General features: G+C 45.6%; 1 protein-coding gene across 1 annotated transcript; it reads left to right on the forward strand.

Annotated features, from left to right (window-relative positions):
* The first annotated feature begins 16,437 nt into the window (after positions 1-16,437).
* LOC122668932 (immune-associated nucleotide-binding protein 9-like) lies at positions 16,438-21,875 on the forward strand. The gene is made up of 6 exons (XM_043865520.1): positions 16,438-16,447; positions 17,388-17,627; positions 18,111-18,385; positions 19,865-20,029; positions 20,547-20,678; positions 21,430-21,875. The coding sequence occupies exons 2-6, from the start codon at positions 17,408-17,410 to the stop codon at positions 21,640-21,642; spliced, it is 1,005 nt and encodes a 334-aa protein (XP_043721455.1). The 5' UTR covers positions 16,438-16,447; positions 17,388-17,407; the 3' UTR covers positions 21,643-21,875.
* The last annotated feature ends 359 nt before the right edge of the window (positions 21,876-22,234 follow it).

Genomic DNA, 22,234 nt, shown 5'->3' on the forward strand with positions numbered 1-22,234 from the left:
TAGCATGTCAATGTTCATTATATGTATTTTGAATTCTTGATTGGAAGGACTATATTGTTTGTTTCTTCCTTTTATGAGAGGTAAGATTTTCGATATATTTGGTAACTTGAGTGTCATGTCCAATTGTTGTTGATGTTTAAAATTTTCATAAAAAAAAAAAACACCATGTAACGTTTAAAGAAAAGAAAAATCATAATGATACAAAAATTTATGATGATCTAATGATTGATTAATGTGTCAATCTTTTTCCACAAATTCAATTTGTTTTGAAAAATTTATTCTCTTTTCTTCGCGTACAAACACACTCTTTCCAATTTAATATTGTGGATGTTTGGGATTTTGACGGCAATGCAATTGGGCTGCTCTCGGAGGACCAAGGGTGTCAAAATGGAACTGGAACCGAATATCGAAACTGAAACGAATGTTTATGATCTAACTAAAACACACCGTAGAAAAATAATCCGGTTTTGATTTGATAGGTTCTCTTTCCGATTCGGTTTTGATTTGCACCGCAAAACCGCGGTTCTAAATCAAATAGAAATCGATACCTCTTACTCGAATACTAGCTCATGCATCAATTGGATTAATTAATAACATAAGAATTAATTTAGTAAACAACAATTATTGAAACATTATAGAAACATAAAATAAGTAAAATGTCTTTGGTTAACTATATATTATATTTGTTCAAGTACAATTTGAAAATGATGGTGTTGCGTCAAGAAATTGTCGAGTGGTCCTGCGAGTGCCGTCACCTGCAAGTGGACCAAGGGGTCAACAGAGAGAACTGGTGTGGTTCCGGCCTAGGGCTCTCCGATGCCAAAGTTAGATCTCCTGAGCAAACAGATGAATAGTGATTATTCAATATGAGTTTAGATGTCCCTCAATGGGGTTGTGTACCTTGCCTTTTATAGTAGTGTATGGCGGTGTGGAGAGTCCCAGTTTGATGGCGATTGTGCCGTTGAGTGGATAGAGGTCCTGGGTAACGGGGCTCTATCCTGATTGGCCATCTCCCCGCGGGATGGAGTGTCCTGGTGGTATCAAGATCCTTGTTAGATAGATAGCCGCGTGTGGTGATAACGTCATTGGTGCTTGAATCCGTCTGGGTGACGTGACTTCTAAGCGGTGGCCTAGAGTCCTGGTGGTGACATGAGTCTGTAATGACACGATTGGGTCATAGACGAGTGGCCCTGGTGTCCGTGTACATCACGTCTGCGTCCACGATGCGGCGCCTAGGTGCAGGCCCGCCTGGGTGAGAGGCCGCGCTTGGGTGCAGGCCGCCCCTGGGTGAGGCCACGCCTGGATGCAGGCCGCGCCTGGGTTTAGGTCGTGCCTGGGTGCAGGCCACGCCTGGGTGTAGGCCGCGCCTGGGTGAGGCCACGCCTGGGTGCTGGTCGATCCCTGGTGGGACCCCCAGTTCGTTCTCCTTAGTTTTGGATCAGGTCGCCTTGTGACACGTGGCGACCGCTAATTGGTCCGATGAATCTTGGATGTATCATTTGCCCCCCACTCTCTTGAGATAGGATTAGGGGTGTCAATGGGTCGGGTTGGGCCGGGCCTGCCTAAACCCTGACCCTGACCCTAGAGGCCTTAACCTAAACCCTGACCCTGACCCAACCCTGGCAGGGCCAAAAAACCCTCAACCCTGACCCGACCCTGCCAGGGGTTTTCCTAACCCGGCCCGGCCCAACCCGACCCTGATAGGGTTGGGCAGGGTCGGGTTGGCCCTGATTGACCCTGTTTTGACCCTGTCTTGACCCTGATTGATATATATAAAAAAATATATCTAAAAAAAACCTGAAAAATTCTTTAAAGAAGAAGAATAAGAGGGGAAGGAGAGAGAGGGAGAGAGGGACTTGTAAATTTAAATAAAAATAATTCACAAACATCTATAAATCTTGACTGCAAGCTTATCTCAAGTACCTCAATTACATTTTCCTCAAGAACTCAAATTATTGAACACATGAGATAAAAAGAACAAAGCTGGCAAAAGAATAAACATTAAAAATTCATAAATCCTAAGAGCTTAATTTATATATTGCAAGAGGCTTTAATGTTTTATCAATAGCCAATACAACAAATGCAACATTTTGACTTGAATTTAAGGGAGAGAACTATCTACCCACCATAAACAGAAGAACATATTTGTTGGTTGTCTATGATATTCATTTACGAATAAAGTTCCAACTTTCAATGGCTTGAAGATTTATAAGAACAGAGCGGGATTGTAAATGAACGAAACTAACGAGTGTATTTGGGTAGGCAAGAGTGAAAAGATAAAGAAGGGATTGTAACTCATGTGAAGGGTCACACTTGGAACAAAGCAAAATAATAGACTAAGTAGAGAATAAGGAATAAAGGGCAGGGGTATTAAGGGAAATAAAACAAATAGGGGTTTGAATTAGACTCACGATTGAAGTCTTCTTCAACCTTCTAAGCCAATGTAACGTAACCGCGAACAGGGCTTCAATCTTCTTGAGAGATAGATCTCTCTCTTCCGGAGGTCTTTTGTTCGAAATTTTGAGAGTAGCAACCATACCCCCAAGGGCTCTCAATCCTCAATAGCATAAGCAACCAATAGGAATAAACGCAAACAACAACTGGGTAAAAGAAGAAAGAAGAAGGAAATCAGTGGAGGGAGGAGTGCACGCAAGGCTCATGGCAACCATCGGTTAACCCAAAAAAAATTTCATTCCAAAACTCTCAAATCTGAGTATCGATGGATTACAATGGTATTTAAAAAAAAATAATTGAATACTCTTACTCTAAAACTGAAACAAGAAACCCTAATTAAAACATAAATAGAATTAGACTCTACTATGGACTCAACTAAACAAACTTCGGCTCAAACTCGCTTCTTATCCAACGCCTATCTCGCATCATTGTACCTTCATGTTGTACTCCCTAGTATTCTCTACGACTACCGAGTACTCGCGAACTCCTCTCTCTCTCTCTCTGTGAAATCCATGAACAAACATTGTTGGAAGCAAGCCAGAGAAGACGAACGTAAGAACTCGACGCAGGTAGCGCTTCCTTGATCTTCACGAAGCTTGATAGCAGGGAAGGAGGAAGATGGAGGCACGATCGTCGAGCGCGGCTTTTCGGATCTAGATAAGTGAAAAAATGAAAAGGGATTTAGATTTTAGGGTTTACTATTGGCTTTTTGTCTTTTCCTTTATAATATATACATTAATATATAATATTATATATCTATAACTAATACGAGGTCGGGTCGGCCGGCGCTAAGCTCGAGGTCTTATCCGGACCCGACCCGACCCGCCAGGGTCAGCCAAAAACTCAACCCTAACCCGCCCTTCGGGTTGGTAGATCAGGGTCGGGTCCGGTCCGGGCTCAGGGCGGGTTCGGGCGGGTTCGGGCCAGCCGGGTATTATTGACACCCCTAGATAGGATGTCCAAGAGAGTAGATGCCTTTACATAATGGGATCCACTGTGAATAAACTTTCTTTGCGGGGCTTGCCTGTAAATCTATTAGTGAGGTAGGAGAGGTTGGGGGTTCAAACCTTTCCTCCTACATTTTTTCTTCTTTTGTTTTTTGTATATATATGTTCCTCTCCTTCACTTTCTCTTCTTTCACTTCTCATTTCTCTTTCTTACTTTTTGTCTCCCATTTTGCTCTTATTTAATTTCTCCTTTGCATTCCACTTTTTGTCTTTTGTCCTATTTTTTGTGCCCATCATGTGCATATCTTTGGGTCACCTAGACTAGTATCCATTTTGCTTGATTTTGGGTCCTTGTGTTTGCTTTGTGCTCACTGGGTGCCTTATTTGCTTGGAGGGCTTGAGTGCCTTGTCTCTGGTGGTCTCTGTCACTTGATTGTGCCAGTGGTGTGGCCACGTCGTCGTGTGCCTGCCTCCCCTTGCGATCGCCTTCCCCCTGAGGTAAGTTCGACCCCTTCTCTTTCTTTTTCTTTTTCTTTTTCTTTTTTTTTTTTCTTTTTTATTTTTTTATTTTTTATGCAGGGTTGTGCCTAGGTGAGGCAACGCCTGAGGGTGTAGCCGCGCCTAGGGTGGTCATGCCTACGGGTGCGAGGCCGAGCCTGTGGGGCGTGAGGCCGTGCCTGCAGGCACAAGGCAAGCCTGTGGGGAGTGGAGGCCACGCCTTGGTCGCCAAGCCTGGGTCGCCGCGCTTGTGGGGCGTGAGGCAGCGCCTAGGTGGCCGCACCAATGGGGAGTGAGGCCGCTAGGTCACAGCGCCTGCGTGAGGCCGCCGCCTGTGGGTGTGAGGCCGCACCTAGGATGGCTATGCCTGTGGGTGTGATGGACCCTCATACTTCTCCACTTTTCTTCTTCTTGTCTGTGATGGATCTGCTGTTTATACTTTGCAGGTGGCCTTCATTTCATTTTTCTTGCTAGCTTCTTGTCTGGGAGATCACTTTCTCGAGTAAGTAGTCCATTCCTCTCTTGTCGTTCATGTCGTTTCCGGGTGACCTTGGCCCTGCTTCAATCGGGGTTGGAGGAGCGTTCCCCAGGATCGCCTTCTTCTATGGGTACTCCATCCTCTATACCCTCCCCAGTGCTATTGATGGGGGTGTGGGACCTAGTGTCTCTGGTCCCAGTAGGGATCGTAGGCCCTCTGGGGCTGCATCCTCAGTCGCCGATCCTGCTGATAGGTTGGGTCATGTTGCTAGCATCTTGTCCCCTTCTGACTTGGTATCCCTCCGTGAGGAGTTCCATATTCCCGCTGAGGTCATGTTGCGTACTCCTAGACCTGGCGAGTATGCCTTCTCTCACCGTGCGGATGAGATCTGTCTCTATCATTCCTTTTTTCTCCAGGGCCTTCACCTTCCTATCCCTCGCTTTGTCGAGTTGGTGTTAGAGCATTGGCACCTCACCCTTGGGCAGGTGTTGCCCAATTCTTGGAGGGTGATCTTGGGTTTCTATGTCTTTTTCGCCCGCCTGGGGCGTGCCGCCACTGTTCCCCTCTTCTCCCACTTTTATCTGTTGAAGAAAGGGAATTATGGATGTTATCACTTTGCTCGCCGCGTGCTCAAGGGGCCCTATGCCTCTGTGGAGCTTCTCACGGGGATCACTAGCAACGTGAAGTATTGGAGGGATCGCTTGTTTTTTGCCATGGTCCCCCGATGCCCACGACAGACTGTTAGGGAAGTCATTGACCTCAAGAGGGTCAATCAGGGGCTTGAGCTGAGTGATTTTGAGGGTGACTCCCTCAAGCTGTGCCTGGGTCGCGATCCGTTCCACGTCCAGGAGTTGGACTCAGAGGCCTTTCTGTCCCTCTGGAAGCTGAGTCCTGGTAAGAGCACTGTCTTTTGTACTTGATTGGCATGTTTGTATTTGAATATATATGTCATCTGACTGGTTGGGCGGTCTATGCAGTGGATATGCGTCCGGACTTCAGTTTGCTCCATGGCAATCTTCGAAGGAAGGCCGCTTCTTAGGGTGGTCCATCTGCTGGAGTGACCGATGTTGGTGGTCCTTCTGCGCCTGTGGCTGTTGGAGCGAAGCGGAAGGGTGGTCTAGGACATGCCCATGTGACGAGCTCTAGTGTGCGTGTCCTCCTTCCCCGTACTTCTCCTGATGATGATGGCGTTTCGGGCTCTGTGCCTCTGCCTCCATCCGTCGCCCCTTCCGGGTCTTCTGTATTGCCCCTCTCCAAGGGGAAAGGGGTGAGTTCCTCTGGTGGTACTACCACTGATCTTCCCGCGATGGATGAGTCCCTGATGATCACCTTGGGAGGGCTGAAGGGCTCGACCTTGGCTAGAGCAGGCGTGTCGCGGGAGTGGGTGGACATAGGTAGGCTCCCTACCACGAGGGTGGCCTTGCAAAGGCTTAGCAATGCGTGTCTGGCCCAGACTCTCTACCATGATATGGCTTCAGTGAGTTATCCCTTTTTTGTCTTGTCATGTTCGCTGCTCCACTTATGCTTAGAGTGTTTTATCGCTTGCCATGTTGATTGTAGGTCCATCACCGGGTTGCTAAGGCGGTGCTTTGATTGGAGAGTCACGCTTCTCGCGAGGTGCAGATACAACGCACCCTGCGTGATGTGGAGAGGGAGCTCCAGGGATAGATCGATTCCCGTGAGAGGGCTGAGGCCGACGCGTAGAGGGCGTCGGAGGGAACTCGCGGTGGCATCCGGGAAGCTCCTAGAGGTGTCTGAGGAGCTTTGTGTGACCTCTGCTGGTGCGACCGAGAGCTCAGCTAGGGTTCTTGCCTTGGAGGAGGAGCTTCATTCATTGAGGGGGAGTCATGAGGCGGAGCTGGCATCTGCAGGCGAGCGAGCTATGGCTGAGTTCCAGGCATCATCAGCATTCTTGGCGCTGTATCAGGTGCAACTTTAGCCTGCCTATGAGGGAGGGGTTCGGGACTTAGTTGCTTGTGTCCTGGAGGTGACCCCCAATTATGACTTCTCTGTCTTGGGGTTCTTTGAGTTTGCTGCGGCGCTTCCCGGTGTAGTGGTGGTGGAGAGCGTTTCAGTGTCAGAGGTGGAGGTTACCCTGCCTGAGGGGGGTGCTGCTACGCATCTTCTTAAGGTGGACATGATGTCTCCTGCTGGGTCGGAGGTGACCCACCCCTCTGTGGTCCCTTGACCCTACGGTCGTACCGATCTTGTAGACGTCTTGACTTTTTTCCTTTTTGAACTTGAGTTGTAACTATTATGACTTCTCTATGTGATCGATGTTGCTTTTCTTTGATTGCATTGTCTCTTGGTGGTTAATTGCACATTGATGCCCTATGACCCTTGATAGTCATGGGATTTTGGTAGTAACGTTGCGCCTTGGTGGTCATCGGACCTTGGTGGCTTAATGCCTTAGGCGTAGAGCCTCAGTGGTGGCATGACGCCTTAGGCATAAAGCCTCGGTGGTGGCATGACGCCTTAGGCATAGAGCCTCAGTGGTGGCATGACGCCTTAGGCATAGAGCCTCAGTGGTGGCATAATGCCTTAGGCATAAAGCCTCAGTGGTGGCATAACGCCTTAGGCATAAAGCCTCGATGGTGGCATGACGCCTTAGGCATGAAGCCTTAGTGGTGGCATGACGCCTTAGGCATGAAGCCTCAGTGGTGGCATAACGCCTTAGGCATGGAGCCTCAATGGTGGCATGACGCCTTAGGCATGAAGCCTCAGTGGTGGCATGTTGCCTTAGGCATAAAGCCTCGATGGTGGCATGATGCCTTAGGCATGAAGCCTCAGTGGTGGCATGACGCCTTAGTCATAAAGCCTCAGTGGTGGCATGTTGCCTTAGGCATAAAGCCTCAATGGTGGCATGTTGCCTTAGGCATAAAGCCTCCGTGGTGGCGTAACGCCTTGGTGTAGTGGCAGTGATTCGATTGAGTGGTAGAAGAAGACAAGTATTCCTGAAACACCTTTTTATTTTGAATAAAAATTTTCAAATTGCCCTTGAAACAGTGATGTCGTCTCATCCTCTGCTGCTACTCTTCATTACTACTACTACCACACTGCCGCTACTTGATGCTACTATTGATGGAGCTGTTTACTTCACTTGTAATACTTCTTCGGTGTTCTGAGTTCCAGGTACGATCTACCTTCTTGCCCCCCGGAGTCTTCAAGCGGTAGGTCCCTAGACGTATATGCTTGGAGACTATGTAAGGTCCTTCCCAGTTGGCTGACAACTTCCCTGCCTTCTATGGCTGTGATGCACTTGCCCTCCGTAGGACTAGATCTCCCTGGTGGAATAGCCTTTCCTTGACCCTGGCATTATAGTATTTGGCAGTACGTTGTTGGTAGGCGACGATCCTTAGTAGTGCTCTCTCACGGACCTCATCTATAAAGTCTAGGTTCGCCCGTAGTCCGTCGCTATAGGTACATTCGTTGAAGTGTAGAACCCTATGGGACATGGCGCAGACCTCTACTGGCGCCAATGCTTCAGTGCCATATGCTAGGCGGAATGGGCTCTCTCCTGTGGGTGTCCGTACTTTAGTTTGGTACGCCCACAGGACGCTCGGTAGCTCTTCGACCCATTTTCCTTTGGCTCCCTCTGGTCTTTTCTTGACTCCTTCCATTAGTGTTCTGTTGGTGACCTCCACCTGACCATTGGCCTGTGGGTATGCTACCGATACAGGCCGATAGTCAATGTTGTAGCTGTGACAGAATGCTTGGAATTTGGGGTTGTTGAATTGTTTGCCATTGTCTGAGACGAGGATCTGTGGTACCCCAAACCTGTAGATGACATCATCGCGAATAAACTTCTCCATCTCTGTCTCTGTTATCTTGGCCAAGGGTTTAGCTTCGACCCACTTGGTGAAGTAGTCAATCGCGACGACCAGGTACTTTCTGTTTCCCGGTGCTGCGGTGAAGTTGCCTAAGATGTCCAGTCCCCACATGGCAAAAGGTATGGGGTTGAGGATTGATGTCAGCGTGGTGGCGAGTAGATGGGGTACTGGGGCGAACAACTGACATTGCTCGCACTTCTTGGCATATTGGATGGCCTCCTCTTGCATTCGTGGCTAGTATAGTCCCTGGCAGAGGATTTTGTAGGCTAGGGCTCGTCCCCCCATGTGGCTTCTACATATCCCCTCATGGACTTCTGCTAGGGCGTACTCTGCCCCCTTGGGTCCTAGGCACTGGAGTAGTGGTGTTGTTGCCCCCCGCTTGTACAGTACCCCATCTAGGACGATATACTTTGCAGCTCTCGTCTTGATCTTCCTTGCCTGGGCCTTGTCTTCTGGTAAGACGTCATTCTAGAGGTAGTTGAGTAGAGGGTCCATCCAGCTAGGTCCCTCTTCGATTTTGTTAACCTGCTTTTCCTTATACGTTGGCTCATACAGGATCTCAACATAGACTGCGCTAGCCAAATTTCGGAGTTCCTCATTTGCTAGCCTGGATAGGGCATCGGCGGCGACGTTCTCGTCCCTGGGAACTTGAACCATCTCGAACTTCATGAAATCCTATATCAATGCTTGAGCATATGCTAGGTATGATGCCATCCTATCATCTTTCGCCTCGTACTCTCTATTCACCTAATTCACCACAAGCTGAGAGTCGCTCCGGGTGGATAGGTGTGTGACTTGGATGGCTCTGGCCACCTGGAGTCCAGGTAGTAGTGCTTCGTATTCTGCTTCATTATTGGATGCTTGGAAGGTGAATCGGAGAGCATATTGGATACGAAATCCTTCGGGACTGGTTAATATGAGGCTAGCGTCGCTTCCCACCGCATTACTCGACCCGTCCATGAACATGTCCCACGATCCGTGATCCTTCTCCTCGGGCTCCCCTATCTCTGATTCGATCTCAAACAGGGTACACTCTGCAATAAAATCTACAAGAGCCTGGCCTTTGATGGCTGTCCTTGGTTGGAACCTGATGTCATGCTCACTTAACTCCACCGCCCATGCTATTAATCGTCCGGAGACGTCTGGCTTGTGGAGTATCTTCTTCAGAGGTAGGTTTGTGAGGACCATGATGGTATGGGCTTGGAAGTATGGTCGTAGCTTCCTGGCTGCGATTACCAATGCATAGGCTACCTTCTCGATCCTAGTGTACCTAGTCTCTGCATCGATCAGAACATGGCTGACGTAGTAGATAGGCCTCTGGACTTTGTCCTCTTTCTTCAGCAGTACTGCGCTGACCGCGACAGGGGTGGTGGCCAGGTAGAGCTACAACTCTTCGTTAGGTTCTGATCGCCCAAGCAGTGGTGGGCTCTCTAGGTACTCCTTCAATTCTTTGAGAGCCTTCTGGCACTCTTCCGTCCATGTGAAATCTTTAGGGCTTCGGAGGTTCTTCAATGTTTTGAAGAATGGTAAGCACTTATCACCTGATCGTGACATGAACCTGGAAAGGGCGGCGACCCTTCCATTCAACTTCTGCACTTCCCTGACCGTCCGAGGAGGTGCCATCTCTTGGATGGCCTTAATCTTGGATGGGTTGGCTTCTATTCCACGTACTGATACCATGAACCCCAAGAATTTTCCTGACGTTACACCGAAGGCGCACTTTGCAGGGTTTAGCTTCATCTGGTTCCTCCTCAATACTGTGAATACTTCCTCTAAGTCGATCAGGTGTTGGTTGGCGTGGATGCTTTTCACGAGCATGTCATCCACATATACCTCCATGTTGTGCCCGATCTGCTCCTCGAACATCTTGTTGATCATCCTCTGATAGGTGGCCCTTGCATTCTTCAACCTGAACGGCATAACGTTGTAGCAGTAGTTCTCTTTGTCCATCCGAAATGCGGTGTAGGACTCATCACCCTCATGCATGAGGATCTGGTTGTACCCGAAGTAGGCATCCATGAAACTCAGCTTCTCATGGTCGGCGGTGGCGTCGATCAGTAGGTCGATCCTAGGCAGTGGGTACTCATCTTTTGGGCATGCCTTGTTCAGGTCGGTGTAGTCGACACACATCCTCCACTTTCTACTTGGCTTTGGTACCATGACCACGTTTGCGAGCCAGGTTGGGAACTTCTCCTTTCTGATGAAACCTGATTGGCTTAACTTCTTGACCTCTTCCTTGATTGCTGCTTGTCGATCGAGGGCGAAGTTACGCTGCTTCTGTTGAATGGGCTTCCTGATTGGGTCGACATGTAGTCGGTGCTCCACTATGGAACGTGGTATTCTTGGCATGTCGGAGGTCGACCTTGCAAAGACATCCATGTTCGCTTGGAGGAGGTGTCCAAGCCCTTCTTTCTGTTCCTTGCTTAGTAGCGAGCTGACCTGAACGACCTTGGAGGGGTCGTCCCGGCTGAGGGGCCATAGGATGAGGTCTTCCACTGGTCTTCCCCTTCTCTCTGTCAGTTCATCTCTCTGGTCACTGACCATGTTCTCTATGCAGAGTGCCATTCCACGGGTGTTACCATTGTTCTTTTTCATGAAGGTGGCGTAGCACTCCCTTGCTTTCTTTTGATCTCCTCGGACTTCGCCTACCCCATTCTCTGTGGGGAACTTCATCTTCAAGTGAAGAGGCGATATGACTCCTCTAAGGGCTGTCAGAGATGGTCGCCCTAGGAGACCATTGAAGGACACCACAAACTTGACTACCATGAAATTCACCATGATAGTCACTTATCGAGGGTGTACCCCGAAGGTGACGAGTAGTTCTATGGTACCTCTGATGGAGGCGGTGGCACCTGAGAATCCATTGAGGTAAGTGGGCTCTGGTTTGAGCTGATCGTCCCCGAACCCGAACTGTCGATAGGCGTCCAAGGAGAGTACGTCAACAGACGCCCTTGTGTCTATCAGTACCCTGTGTACAGGTCGGTTGGCTACCTCCACCTGTACTACTAGGGTATCTTCATGTGGGAAGTTCAGTCCTTCCAGGTCTTCATCCAAGAAGGAGATCACCGCCTCGGTCTTGGCTATCTTGCTTGGCTTCTCTGCCACTCCCATAAACCTGGCATGAGCTTTAGCTTTTCTGGTGGACTCTTGCCCCGGTCCTCCAAGTATGGTGAGGATAGGAGGTCCCTTGGTGCCACTAGGTTCTGTTGCATCTCTCCGCTCTTTTGGGCGGTCTCTCTCTCGATCTGTTCTTCTTTCTTCTCGTCTCGGTTCCACTCTGTCTCCGTTGCGACCTCTGTCTCCCTGGCCTGAGCGGTTGTCACGTCTCCCCTTCACATACTTGTTCAAGCTTCCTGCACTTACAAGTTGTTCTATCTCTCTCTTCAATTGATAGCACTCCTCTGTGTCGTGCCCATTCTCTTTGTGGAAGAGACAATACTTGTTAGGGTTTCGCTTCTCTGGTCCTGCTAGCATGGGTCGTGGCCAATGGAGTAGGTCACGGTCTTGGATCTGCATGAGTATCTAGGACCTGGTGGTGTTTAGTGGTGTGAACTCAGGGGTGCTTGCCCTCTCACTTCTCTCTGGGCGACGGTCTATCCTCCCAGATGGGTGGTCGCCCTTCTCTTGTCGACGCTCTGTCCTCGACCTCTTACCCTCTTTGCGGTCATCAGGTGCTGACCTCTTATTGTCCTGTGGCTTGGCCTCGATTATTTTTGTTCTAGCTTGTACTACCTCGGCCATATTTACAAACTCATTGCATTGCTCCAGGAGCTCTTTCATAGTCCTAGTCTCATGACGTGCCAGGTCCTTGATCAGGTCCAGATCCCTGATGCCTCCTGCTAGGGCTGCATGTTGTGTCTGGTCGTCCAAGTCTCGAACCTCCAGGAACTCCTTGGTGAACCTGCTAACGTACTCCCTGAGAGATTCCCTAGGGTTTTGTACCACATTCAGTAGATTGACGGTGGTCTTCTTCTACTTGACACTGCTTTGGAAGCGGGTGACGAACTATTCGCATAGCTCTGCGAACGAGCATATAGATCTCGGTCGTAGCCTGGAGAACCATGATGTGGTTGCTCCCTCGAGGGATGCAGGGAATGCCCGACAGGAGACCACGTCCGACCCACCATATAGCATCATCATGCCATTAAAGTAGTTGATGTGGTCATTAGGGTCAGTGGTACCGCTGTAAAGTTCAAAGGTGGGTAGTTGAAACCTGGAAGGTAGCGTGGCTGACATGATCTCTGCCGAGAATGGGTGTTGTCCAGGTATGGAATGTGTCTCGCCTTTGGTCTGCTTCTTCAACCCTTCCAGCTTCTCATCCAGGTCGCAGAGTCTTCGATTGAGCTCCTCGTCCCGTGTCTGTCCCTCACGCTTGGTCGAACATTCGCTGCGACCCCGTTCACGCTCTCTCCTGGATGTCCCCTCCCCCTTGAGTGTTGGTAGGATGGTGAATGGTCATGCCGTGATGAACCCTGTCGTGAAGGTGAGGGGCTTTCCTCTCTGTAGGTCCGGCTTCGTCGTGGTATGTGACCTTCTTCAAGTCGTTCGTCAAACATCGACCTTCGAACCGATCTCTGCGGGCTAGACACCCTTGCCCTGGGTGTTGGCATCCTCCCACGTTCTGACCGTGGCGAGAGGTCTCTTGTTCTCCCAGGACGCTGGGAAGGCTCCCCTCGCTACAGAGTGGGGGTTGCTCGTTGCGCAAGTCTCTTTGATCCCACGCCCCTTGGAGATGATCTCCTAGGGTTCGGCTCTTGTCGAGGTACAGACTCCACCCTTGCTGATGGCGACATCCTTCGGCGGTAAGACGTCGCACGCTATATCAAGTATTCTCGAAAGAGTCGTTGTTCATCGAGGATCTGTCATTGTAGGTTGTTGATCTGACCCACAGTGGCTGGAGCATTGGGGTCAGGTATCACCTCCACCACCACCTCGTCTGCCTCGTCATTGTTGGGCTCGTCGACCACAAACTGGTCATTAAGGGGGATCTCTTCCTCCAGAGGGACATGGTCCTGGTCATTGGCTTTGCGGCGAGAGCACTCTGGGGGTGGAGATCCATTCCTTGCTCCGTTGTTGGTGGTGGTAGTCTTCCTTTATGCCATTGAATGAATATGGAAGCGAGCTAGTAGCTGTAATGGCTAGCGTCGTTCCCACAGATGGCACCAATCTGTTGCGTCAAGAAATCATCGAGCGGTCCTGCGAGTGCCTTCACCTGCAAGTGGACCAAGGGGTCAACAGAGAGAACCGGTGTGGTTCCGGCCTAGGGTTCTCCGATGCCAAAGTTAGATCTCTTGAGCAAATAGATGAATAGTGATTATTCAATATGAGTTTAGATGTCCCTCAATGGGGTTGTGTACCTTGCCTTTTATAGTAGTGTATGGTGGTGTGGAGAGTCCCAGTTTGATGGCGAATGTGCCGTTGAGTGGATAGAGGCCCTGGGTAACGGGGCTCTATCCTGATTGGCCATCTCCCCGCGGGAAGGACTATCCTGGTGGTATAAAGATCCTTGTTGGATAGATACCCGCGTGTGGTGATAACGTCATTGGTGCTTGAATCCGTCTGGGTGACGTGACTTCTAAGCGGTGGCCTAGAGTCCTGGTGGTGACATGAGTCTGTAGTGACACGATTGGGTCATAGACGAGTGGCCCCGGTGTCCATGTACATCACGTTCGCACCCACGATGCCGCGCCTGGGTGCAGGCCCGCCTGGGTGAGAGGCCGCGCCTGGGTGCAGGCCGGGCCTGGGTGAGGCCACGCCTGGATGCAGGCCGCGCTTGGGTGCAGGCCGTGCCTGGGTGAGGCTGCCCCTGGGTGCTGGCCGCGCCCGGGTGGGACCCCCTGTTCGTTCTCCTTGGTTCTGGAGCGGGTCGCCCTGTGACACATGGCGACCATTGATTGGTCCGGTGAATCTTGGATGTATCAGATGGATGATGTTAAAGTAGATTAATAAAACCCTACTTGTTAATAGTAAAAATAGTTTGTTTATCATTTGAAAGTGGATAAAAGAAAAAAATGAAAAAAACAAAAAAAAAGAAAGGAAAAGAAGGACCGGTGAAGATGAGAAATTATTTATTTATTTATTATTATTTATATATCACTTAGGCATGAGAAATATGATAAGTGAGGGAGAGAGAGAGAGAGAATGGGAAAACACGGGAATATTAAGGCTTTGAAAACTGAGGTTGTCTTCATTATTGTTTCCCAAAACCGACACTACACATACCCCATGTAAATTGATTGCGAATCGAATAACGAAAAACCAAATAGAAACCACTAACTCGGACCGTATGCAAAATGATAATGATTTTGACTGATTCTTATTTAGTTCGATTTTGATTTTACCTTATCAAAATGGAAACCGCATTACAACCAAAACGAATAACCAAGACGGCACCTATTGACACCCTTATCGGAGATGAAGCAATTAAAATGGAATTGGGTGAATAGGGCCAGTTGCCGGTTCGGATCAATTTGACCCGTATGCCTCTCGAATCACTAGCCACAGGATCGGAACCCCCGAGTTGTGTCTACATTTTACTTTACCCAGTTCAAGGTCCAAGAGGTCTCTCTTACTCAAAAGCGGAAAACCTTATAAGAGCCGGATTCGACTCCTCTACTTCCAAAACCGGTACTTCCATCTTACTTCTGTGTGATACTAGGGCGCCATGTGGACTGACAATGATCTAATGGTCCTGAATTAAAATTTCAAATTAAAGTAGCAAACCAAGTGGATTGGAACTGAACCACCTTAAACCAAAACAAAATCCGCACGACCGGTTCAAAAATTTAGAACCAAACCCATTACACTCTCACTGAGGGATAGGGTTTCAAATCGATTTGAAATCCCAAAATTCCCAAATCCAACCCCTTCTTCATCCTTCGTTCCCTTCTCCTCTTCTTCCAGCCTATCTGTCGGAATCACACCGAAAAGAGCAGTGAAAATTCCCAAACCCAACCCCTTCTTTGAAATTATTCCTTCAAGCTCTGCAACTATCGTTTTCAAGCAGGAACCAAATCTGTGAACCAGATTTGAAACCTCTGTCAATCTTAGTCGCTAACATTTTGAGATTCGAGTTGTGAAAGTCGGATGACGATGATTTTCGATTACTAGATCTTTTCTCAGACCTAAATCTCATTCAGTTTCATACCATACATACCTGTGTCTATATATGAGTATCACCTGGATTTAAAAACTCCCAATAAGTCCCAACTTTTGGAAAGGCTTGGTTGACATGATGAGACTTCCTTATAGTTGATCCGTTCAAATATAGACACCTAACTTCACGTTTGGTTGGATTTGAAACCCAGATAAAAAAGTGACAAGATGCAAAAATTTCATTTCTCCTTGAATCCCCTTCAAGTGCTTGGTTTCGAGGAACATTAAGGATATCTTAATGGTGGTTTTTACGTCTTTTGTGATCTATATGCCCCTCGAGTTAAACTCTAGGAAGGTCATGTTGCGGGAAGTTGGAGTCTCTTTAATAAAATTGAGGGTAAATTGTGCCGCAGGCCACTAACATTTGGTGGATTATTAGCTCCCACAGTTCATCGTTTGAGTTGCTTGCAGAAGAGTTCCACCATTTCATAAATTTTTTACTGGATATCATGGCCACAGAAGGATGTACAAGCTTTTGGAAAAGAAGATTCCCAAAGACCCTACCGAGGGTAACTTACTGCCATTTTGACTGAGTAGACTACAAATCTCTGTTGTATCGCTGCTCTTTCCGGTGTGATTCCAGCAGATTGATTGGAAGAAGAGGAGAAGGGAGCGATGGATGAAGAAAGAGGTTGGATTTGGGAATTTTGGGATTTCAAATCGATTTGAAACACTATACCTAGTGAGTGTGTAATGGGTTTGGTTCTGTATTTTTGAACCGGCTGGACAGGTTTTGTTTTTGGTTAAGGGGGTGGTTCAGTCCCAATCCACTTGGTTTGTTTCTTTAATTTGAAATTTTAATTCAGGACCATTAGATCATTGTCAGTCCACATGGCGCCCAGTATCACACGAAAGTAAGATGGGAGTACCAGCTTTGGAAGTAGAGGAGTCGAATCCATAAGAGCCCCAACAACTACTCCTTCCTTCCTTGTGTTACGCTTCCATCTATATCCTCAAGTTCTCAAGTAAGTAATCTCTGAATTCAATTCCTTAGTTTCTAAGTTTTAATTGATGCTTCTGTACTTAAAAGCTCTCTGGGTTGGGTTGAATTCGATCTGATAACCTCTTCAGTTTGCTTGTTTTTGGTGAGTACCAATTCTATTTTTTTTCTGATCGTCAACCCCGCCCCCCCCTCCATTTTTTCTATTTTCTTTGTAAAGCATGGTTCTGGGTTTAGTACATACATTGCTCTGCATTGATTCTACATGGCTGCAATTGATGACGGTTTCTGATTTTGGTTTATTGAATTATATGTGTTTTTCAGTGAATTATAGTTTATAGGGTGGAGATGTGGTTGTTCCTGATTGAGTAGAGAGATTTTGTCCTGTTTTGCAGTTGAGCTCTGGCTGCTTCAACTCTTGGGTGTCAGTTTAACTGACAATTCCATGAATATAATCAAAACTGTATCACGAAAAGTTAGCTATCAATGAAAAATTGAGGAATAGCTTGGAAACTGTGATTTCTAATTACAGCATATAGGTTCTTTCTGTTTTCTTTCGAATTTCGAAGTCATGATTTGAAGTTTAAGACTTGGGATACCTTCCTATCTTTTAGCAGGGTGGTGATTTGGATGGTTTTGAATCAATTAGTTGGTAGATTATGTGTTTGCTTAGGGGGTTATGGTTGATTGAGGATGTTGGACCTTAGGTCTTTCATATCCGTGCTCTTTTGATCACTGTGGGATGTTTGGACTCATACAAATTGGTAAATCTCCCAAGGAACAGGGTTTTTTTTCCTAGTGCATGATGCATAGGAGATTTATTTTGAGTACATATTCACTAAATGCAAAAGAAATGTAGATTTTTTTTTTCCAGTGTGAATTAGCAATAGGTAAACCTAGTGCGAGTGTTTGAGGTGAGGGTTTAAGCCTTAATGTTAAAATCCATAGGTACACGTCGAAATGAGTATTACTTTGTGAAATATGTAGAAACGTAAAGGTACGGAATGTCTCATGTGGCCTTTTCGGTGTTCATATGTTATTTGTGTTAATATAAACTTTTTTTATTTTTTTATTTTTTGTTGCAGATAATTCTATATTGGAAGCAATGGGTGGAAGTTTGATAAATGATGGTTGGGAGTCTAATGATGTTAGAACCGTTGTTTTAGTTGGACGTACTGGCAATGGAAAAAGTGCAACAGGCAATAGCATTCTTGGAAGGAAGGCTTTCAAGTCAATAAAAAATCCTGCTGGAGTTACAAAGACTTGTGAACTGCAAAGAACTGTAATGAGTAATGGCCAAGTCATCAATGTTATTGACACTCCTGGTGGGTATATTTTGGTTGAATATGACTGTAATGTTGATGCTTTCATTTTTTTTTTGGTTTTTATTTTTTTGATTTTACAAAGATGCTGAATTTTTTCTACTCTCAACCTCCTATATGTGCTAATGGAATTTGGTCAGTTATCTTGCTGAGAGCTATATAGAAGGACCTCTTTATCCTTTAGGAAATGCTCTCTAAATTTGTCTTTAAGACATTCTTATTTAGGTAGGTCAATGATTTGGGCTCTCCTTGTCTAATATTTTCTCCCCTACCCTTCAAGATGTACAATCTTATCTTAATTAAAGACAGAAATCCTTGTGAAAGATAAATCACAAATATCCCTTTGTTATTATTATTTTTTAAAATTATGGGAGTGTATAATTCGGTATATTTGTTTCATTTCTGTGCCCTTAATTTTTGGTTCTTATTTTGTAGATTTATGGTTTTATAGATTTCTTTAGTAACTAATATAAACTTTCGTTGCAGGACTATTTGATTTTTCTGTTGCTCCAGACTTTATTAGCAAGGAGATCATGAATTGTATTAATCTAGCCAAAGATGGAATTCATGCAATTATTGTTGTTTTCTCAGTCAGAAGTCGTTTCTCAAAAGAAGAAGAAGCTACAATTCATAGTTTGCAGTCTTTCTTTGGGAAGAAATTAACTGACTACATGATTATAGTTTTTACTGGTGGGGATGAATTTGATGAAGATGAGACATTTGAAGATTATCTGAGTCGGGGCTTTCCTGAGATTTTTCAGGTTGAGTGTCATCTCTTAAACAAACTTTCTTGGCCCTGAATATCTGTTTTGTTATCCTCATTTGTTAGGGTTGTCATTATGTGAAGCTGTCTTACTGAATCCCCAAAGCCATCAGATTTTTACATGTTCATTCATTTGCTATTAATGATTTCTGACTAATTTATACAAATTTTGATTTTGTATATTTTAGGGGCTTCAGATTGCCACTGAATTATTTTAGTTGATAATAGCAGTTGTTGCATTTCCATAGCCTTTTTCTCTGTGCCCTTTATTTTGGGGGAGTTGTAAGTGTACTGATGTCTTTTCTTTCATGTCTTGGATATGCTTCATTCATAAGTATATGTTGATTTTATTAGTTATTGTCTCTGTTGTGTAGAGGTAAGTACTCTATCTAAATGAGAAAAAGAAATTTACATGCTAGCATGTTTAGGAAGAATTGTATCCTTATCAAGTGGACATACCACTATGGGTGGGATGCACATCTATCATGTAGAAAATTCAGGAAAGATAATTTCCTGCCATATTTTTCTCTTTAGAATTAGAATGGAACTCAGTGTGCTAAAAGAAGTAAGGTATCATTATGTCTTCTTAGGTTCAAAATTTTCCTTTTTAGGTTCAATAATTTCACTTCCCTTGCAACCAAATGGAACCAGAGTAATTTTTTCGAGGAAATTTTATATTGAAACAAACTAAGCCTGAATAAAACTAATTTGCTCCCCTTCCCTAAATGGTTTTTTTAGCTCTTTCTCAGCTTGGGATTTTGTCTGACTCCATGCCCCCTCAGTCCCCTGGTACAATATTGTTTGCTTCAAAGGCCACATCCCCTGCCACAGCTTTAACGTTTGGAGAACCCTTAACCATTACCTCCCTAGCCAATCATTTCTTCTTCACCGACACATCCTTGTTTACCCCTTTTGTGTTCTTTGTAATGGAAATGAGGACGTCGCCCATCTTTTTTTCTCTTGCCCCTTAGCCCTACCCATCTGGAAAAAAAGCCCTGGCCTCTATTTGGCACCGTAGCAGGAGACCCCTCCCATTTGCAATGGAGTGGCTTTGGTTGAGTTGGGTCTTTTTGGGTAGTACAATCTGTGATACCGCTGGCAAGCTTGTGTTTGGGGCTGCTATTTCTCACATTTGGATGGAGCAGAATCTCCGAAGATGGACCTTCAATTCTCGCTCTGTTGACATGATTTGGAAAGCCATCTTTTGATGTTAGCTCTAAGCTCCACATGCTCCCCCTTAAGCCTCTTATTGATACCCCAAGGAACAAACAAGTTGTTTTATCCTGGGGTTTTGATGTTTTCCTTCTTCGTTCTGATGGCCCGGCTTCTTAGGGCTTGTCTCTTTGTATAGCTCCCCCCTCTTTCCTTGTGTATTCTCCCTCCCCTTCTCTTCTCCCTTTTGGCAATGAATTTGTTATTCACCAAAAAAAATAAAAAATAATTGCATCTAATTTTATGTTGGTTGATATGGTTTCAGGAAATTCTCCGCCTGTGTAAAAATCGAGTTGTACTTTTTGATAACAAGACAAAGTCTGAAACTAAGCAAGTTCGACAGGTCCGACAACTGCTCTCCCTTGTGAACATGGTCATTGCAGAAAATGGTGGTCAGCCATATTCCGATGCGTTCTTGGCTGAAGTGAAGGTGAAGATGCTTCCCCCCCCTCTCTATTTTCTTGGAACTTTTTTCAATATTACAAATTTAAGAGCTTTTGCTTCCTCCTCGGCCCACGTTAGAAGGGCTTCCCTCATGGTCTAAATAGATGCCACGTGGCACCTCAGATGGAGCCCAAGTTTTTCGGCCGGTAGCATGTCAAAATTCAGCCCAAAACAGATTTTTCCGAGTGGCAAAATAAAGCTTTGAAAAATCTAGGACTGTGAGAGATGCGCAGATGCACAGTATGGTCAGAGTACCAGAAGTTGTGCATGGACATACTTGAGGATGCATGCCGATACACGGGAGGTTGTATGATTAAACTAGGCTCTGAAATTTGACACACAGCTAATCCAGACAATGTCCTTTCTGTCCAATGGTTGGAGTAGTCACATCTTCTATCCACATGGCACAAAGTGCATGGGCCGTGTGGGAAACCCATCCTCCATGGGCTGCGTAAAAGGTTTTTTGCCATAATTTAATGACAACAACTCTGTTTATTTGACAGGAAGGGGCTAGGAAGTTACGTGAAAAACAGGAGGTTGAGTCTTTAAAGGGATACTCCAAAAATGAAATGTCGGAACTGAAGGAGCACATACATAAGTCATATGAGGAGCAACTCAAGCGAATAACTGAGACAGTATGCTCCTTTTGCCTCTAACTTATACTTGTAGAAGTAGAACATGGTTAATGTTCGTATGCCTTTTACATCATTACTGTGATATCTGCACTTAACAATCAAGGATGAAACAGCAGGCTTGACTTTAGAATGTATGATCTGAAAGTTTGAAGAAACCTCTTTAGCTTTATTGAGATTAGGTTAGTAAAGCAAAAATGATATGGAATGAAGTTGTTTTGTTCCAATTTGACCAGATATTATCATAAAAGACTCGTAATTTCAACTCACCTGAGCCTTTGATTGTTATATGTATTAATGCCTTAGACGTGGAAGTATGGAGTACATGATCAGTTTTTTTGGTACCTAAGCTTAGTTGATGTGTAGTCGCACCACCTGAGAACTAAATTTTTGTATTTTTTCTGTTTCCACTATACTAGGTATAGCTTAGGGATTGAAAAACCTAGAAATAGGTAAGAGTGATCAAAACATCGATTTGGGGGATTGCTAGTATATGACCATTAACTTTTTTTTTTTTTTTTTTTCTTTCTTTCTTTCCCACACCTTTTTAAATTCTCATTTTTTTCAAGGGGGGCGGGGGGGTTTGAGACCTTTTTAAGTTAAAACTCTAGTGCTATAAACATCTTGCAAAAATAATCTCTTCTTTGCATGGCCTAGGATACACTGTAATTTAGTGGTCAAGATAGTATGATTGCAGTCGATTGATTGGTTTACTGCTGGTGAGCAATTCAATCATCCTTGTGTTGTTGTCTAGGTTGAGTCAAAGCTTAGGGAGACTACCAAGAGGCTTGAGCAACAATTGGCAGAAGAGCAAGCAGCTAGACTGAAGGCAGAGCAGTTTGCACTAGCTACTCGAGCGAAATCAAATGATGACATTTGGAACCTGAGGGAGAGTTTGGAAAGAGCCAAGAGGGAGACTGACGAACTTCGCAGGCAATCTGAAAGTGGCAGGTGTGCCATTCTATGATTGGTTGCACATTGCCTGTGTACTTGAACCATGTACATTTTCCAGGAGACAACACCCTATCACTGATTAAGATGCAATATTCTCTATATGTACATATTATAATATATATATATATCATTGTTCTACACCAACATATGAAATGAATACTGAATCTAATATTTATTTTTCTCATAAGTTCACCACTGGATGAGTATGATTTCTAATATTGGGAAGAGTTACCTCCTCCATTGATTCTTGTATGTGTATGTGGCTTGACTGACTACCACTGCTGTCTTATAGAGAGCTCCCAAATCTAGGTTGTGCATAAGTACTGCCAGAATCAGTCTTTAATATAATCATGTCTTTCTGGATCATACTTTTGAGAGATATAGTTAACACAGTAGATATACTTTTGAGAGATATAGTTGCAACTTACAACAACTACTCAGCCTTATCCCAACTAAATGGGGTCGGCTACATGGATCCTTGACCTCTCTATTCGAGGTCAGACTTGATACTTTTGAGAGATATAGTTAACTGGACTTAATTCACAAGGGAAGTGAGTTGTTTCTTTTGGACCATTTTAGCAATTGCTCCCTGCCCTACTTGAGCA

This window comes from Telopea speciosissima, chromosome 7, assembly GCF_018873765.1.
Source record: "Telopea speciosissima isolate NSW1024214 ecotype Mountain lineage chromosome 7, Tspe_v1, whole genome shotgun sequence".
Taxonomy (NCBI): Eukaryota; Viridiplantae; Streptophyta; class Magnoliopsida; order Proteales; family Proteaceae; genus Telopea; species Telopea speciosissima.

Bases quoted from the DNA above. Each gene is read 5' to 3' on its own strand.
- LOC122668932 (XM_043865520.1), top strand. From the start codon at position 17,408: ATGGGTGGAAGTTTGATAAATGATGGTTGGGAGTCTAATGATGTTAGA. The intron at 17,628-18,110 runs GTGGGTATATTT...CTTTCGTTGCAG, and splicing joins CAATGTTATTGACACTCCTG to GACTATTTGATTTTTCTGTT. The intron at 20,679-21,429 runs GTATGCTCCTTT...GTTGTTGTCTAG, and splicing joins TCAAGCGAATAACTGAGACA to GTTGAGTCAAAGCTTAGGGA.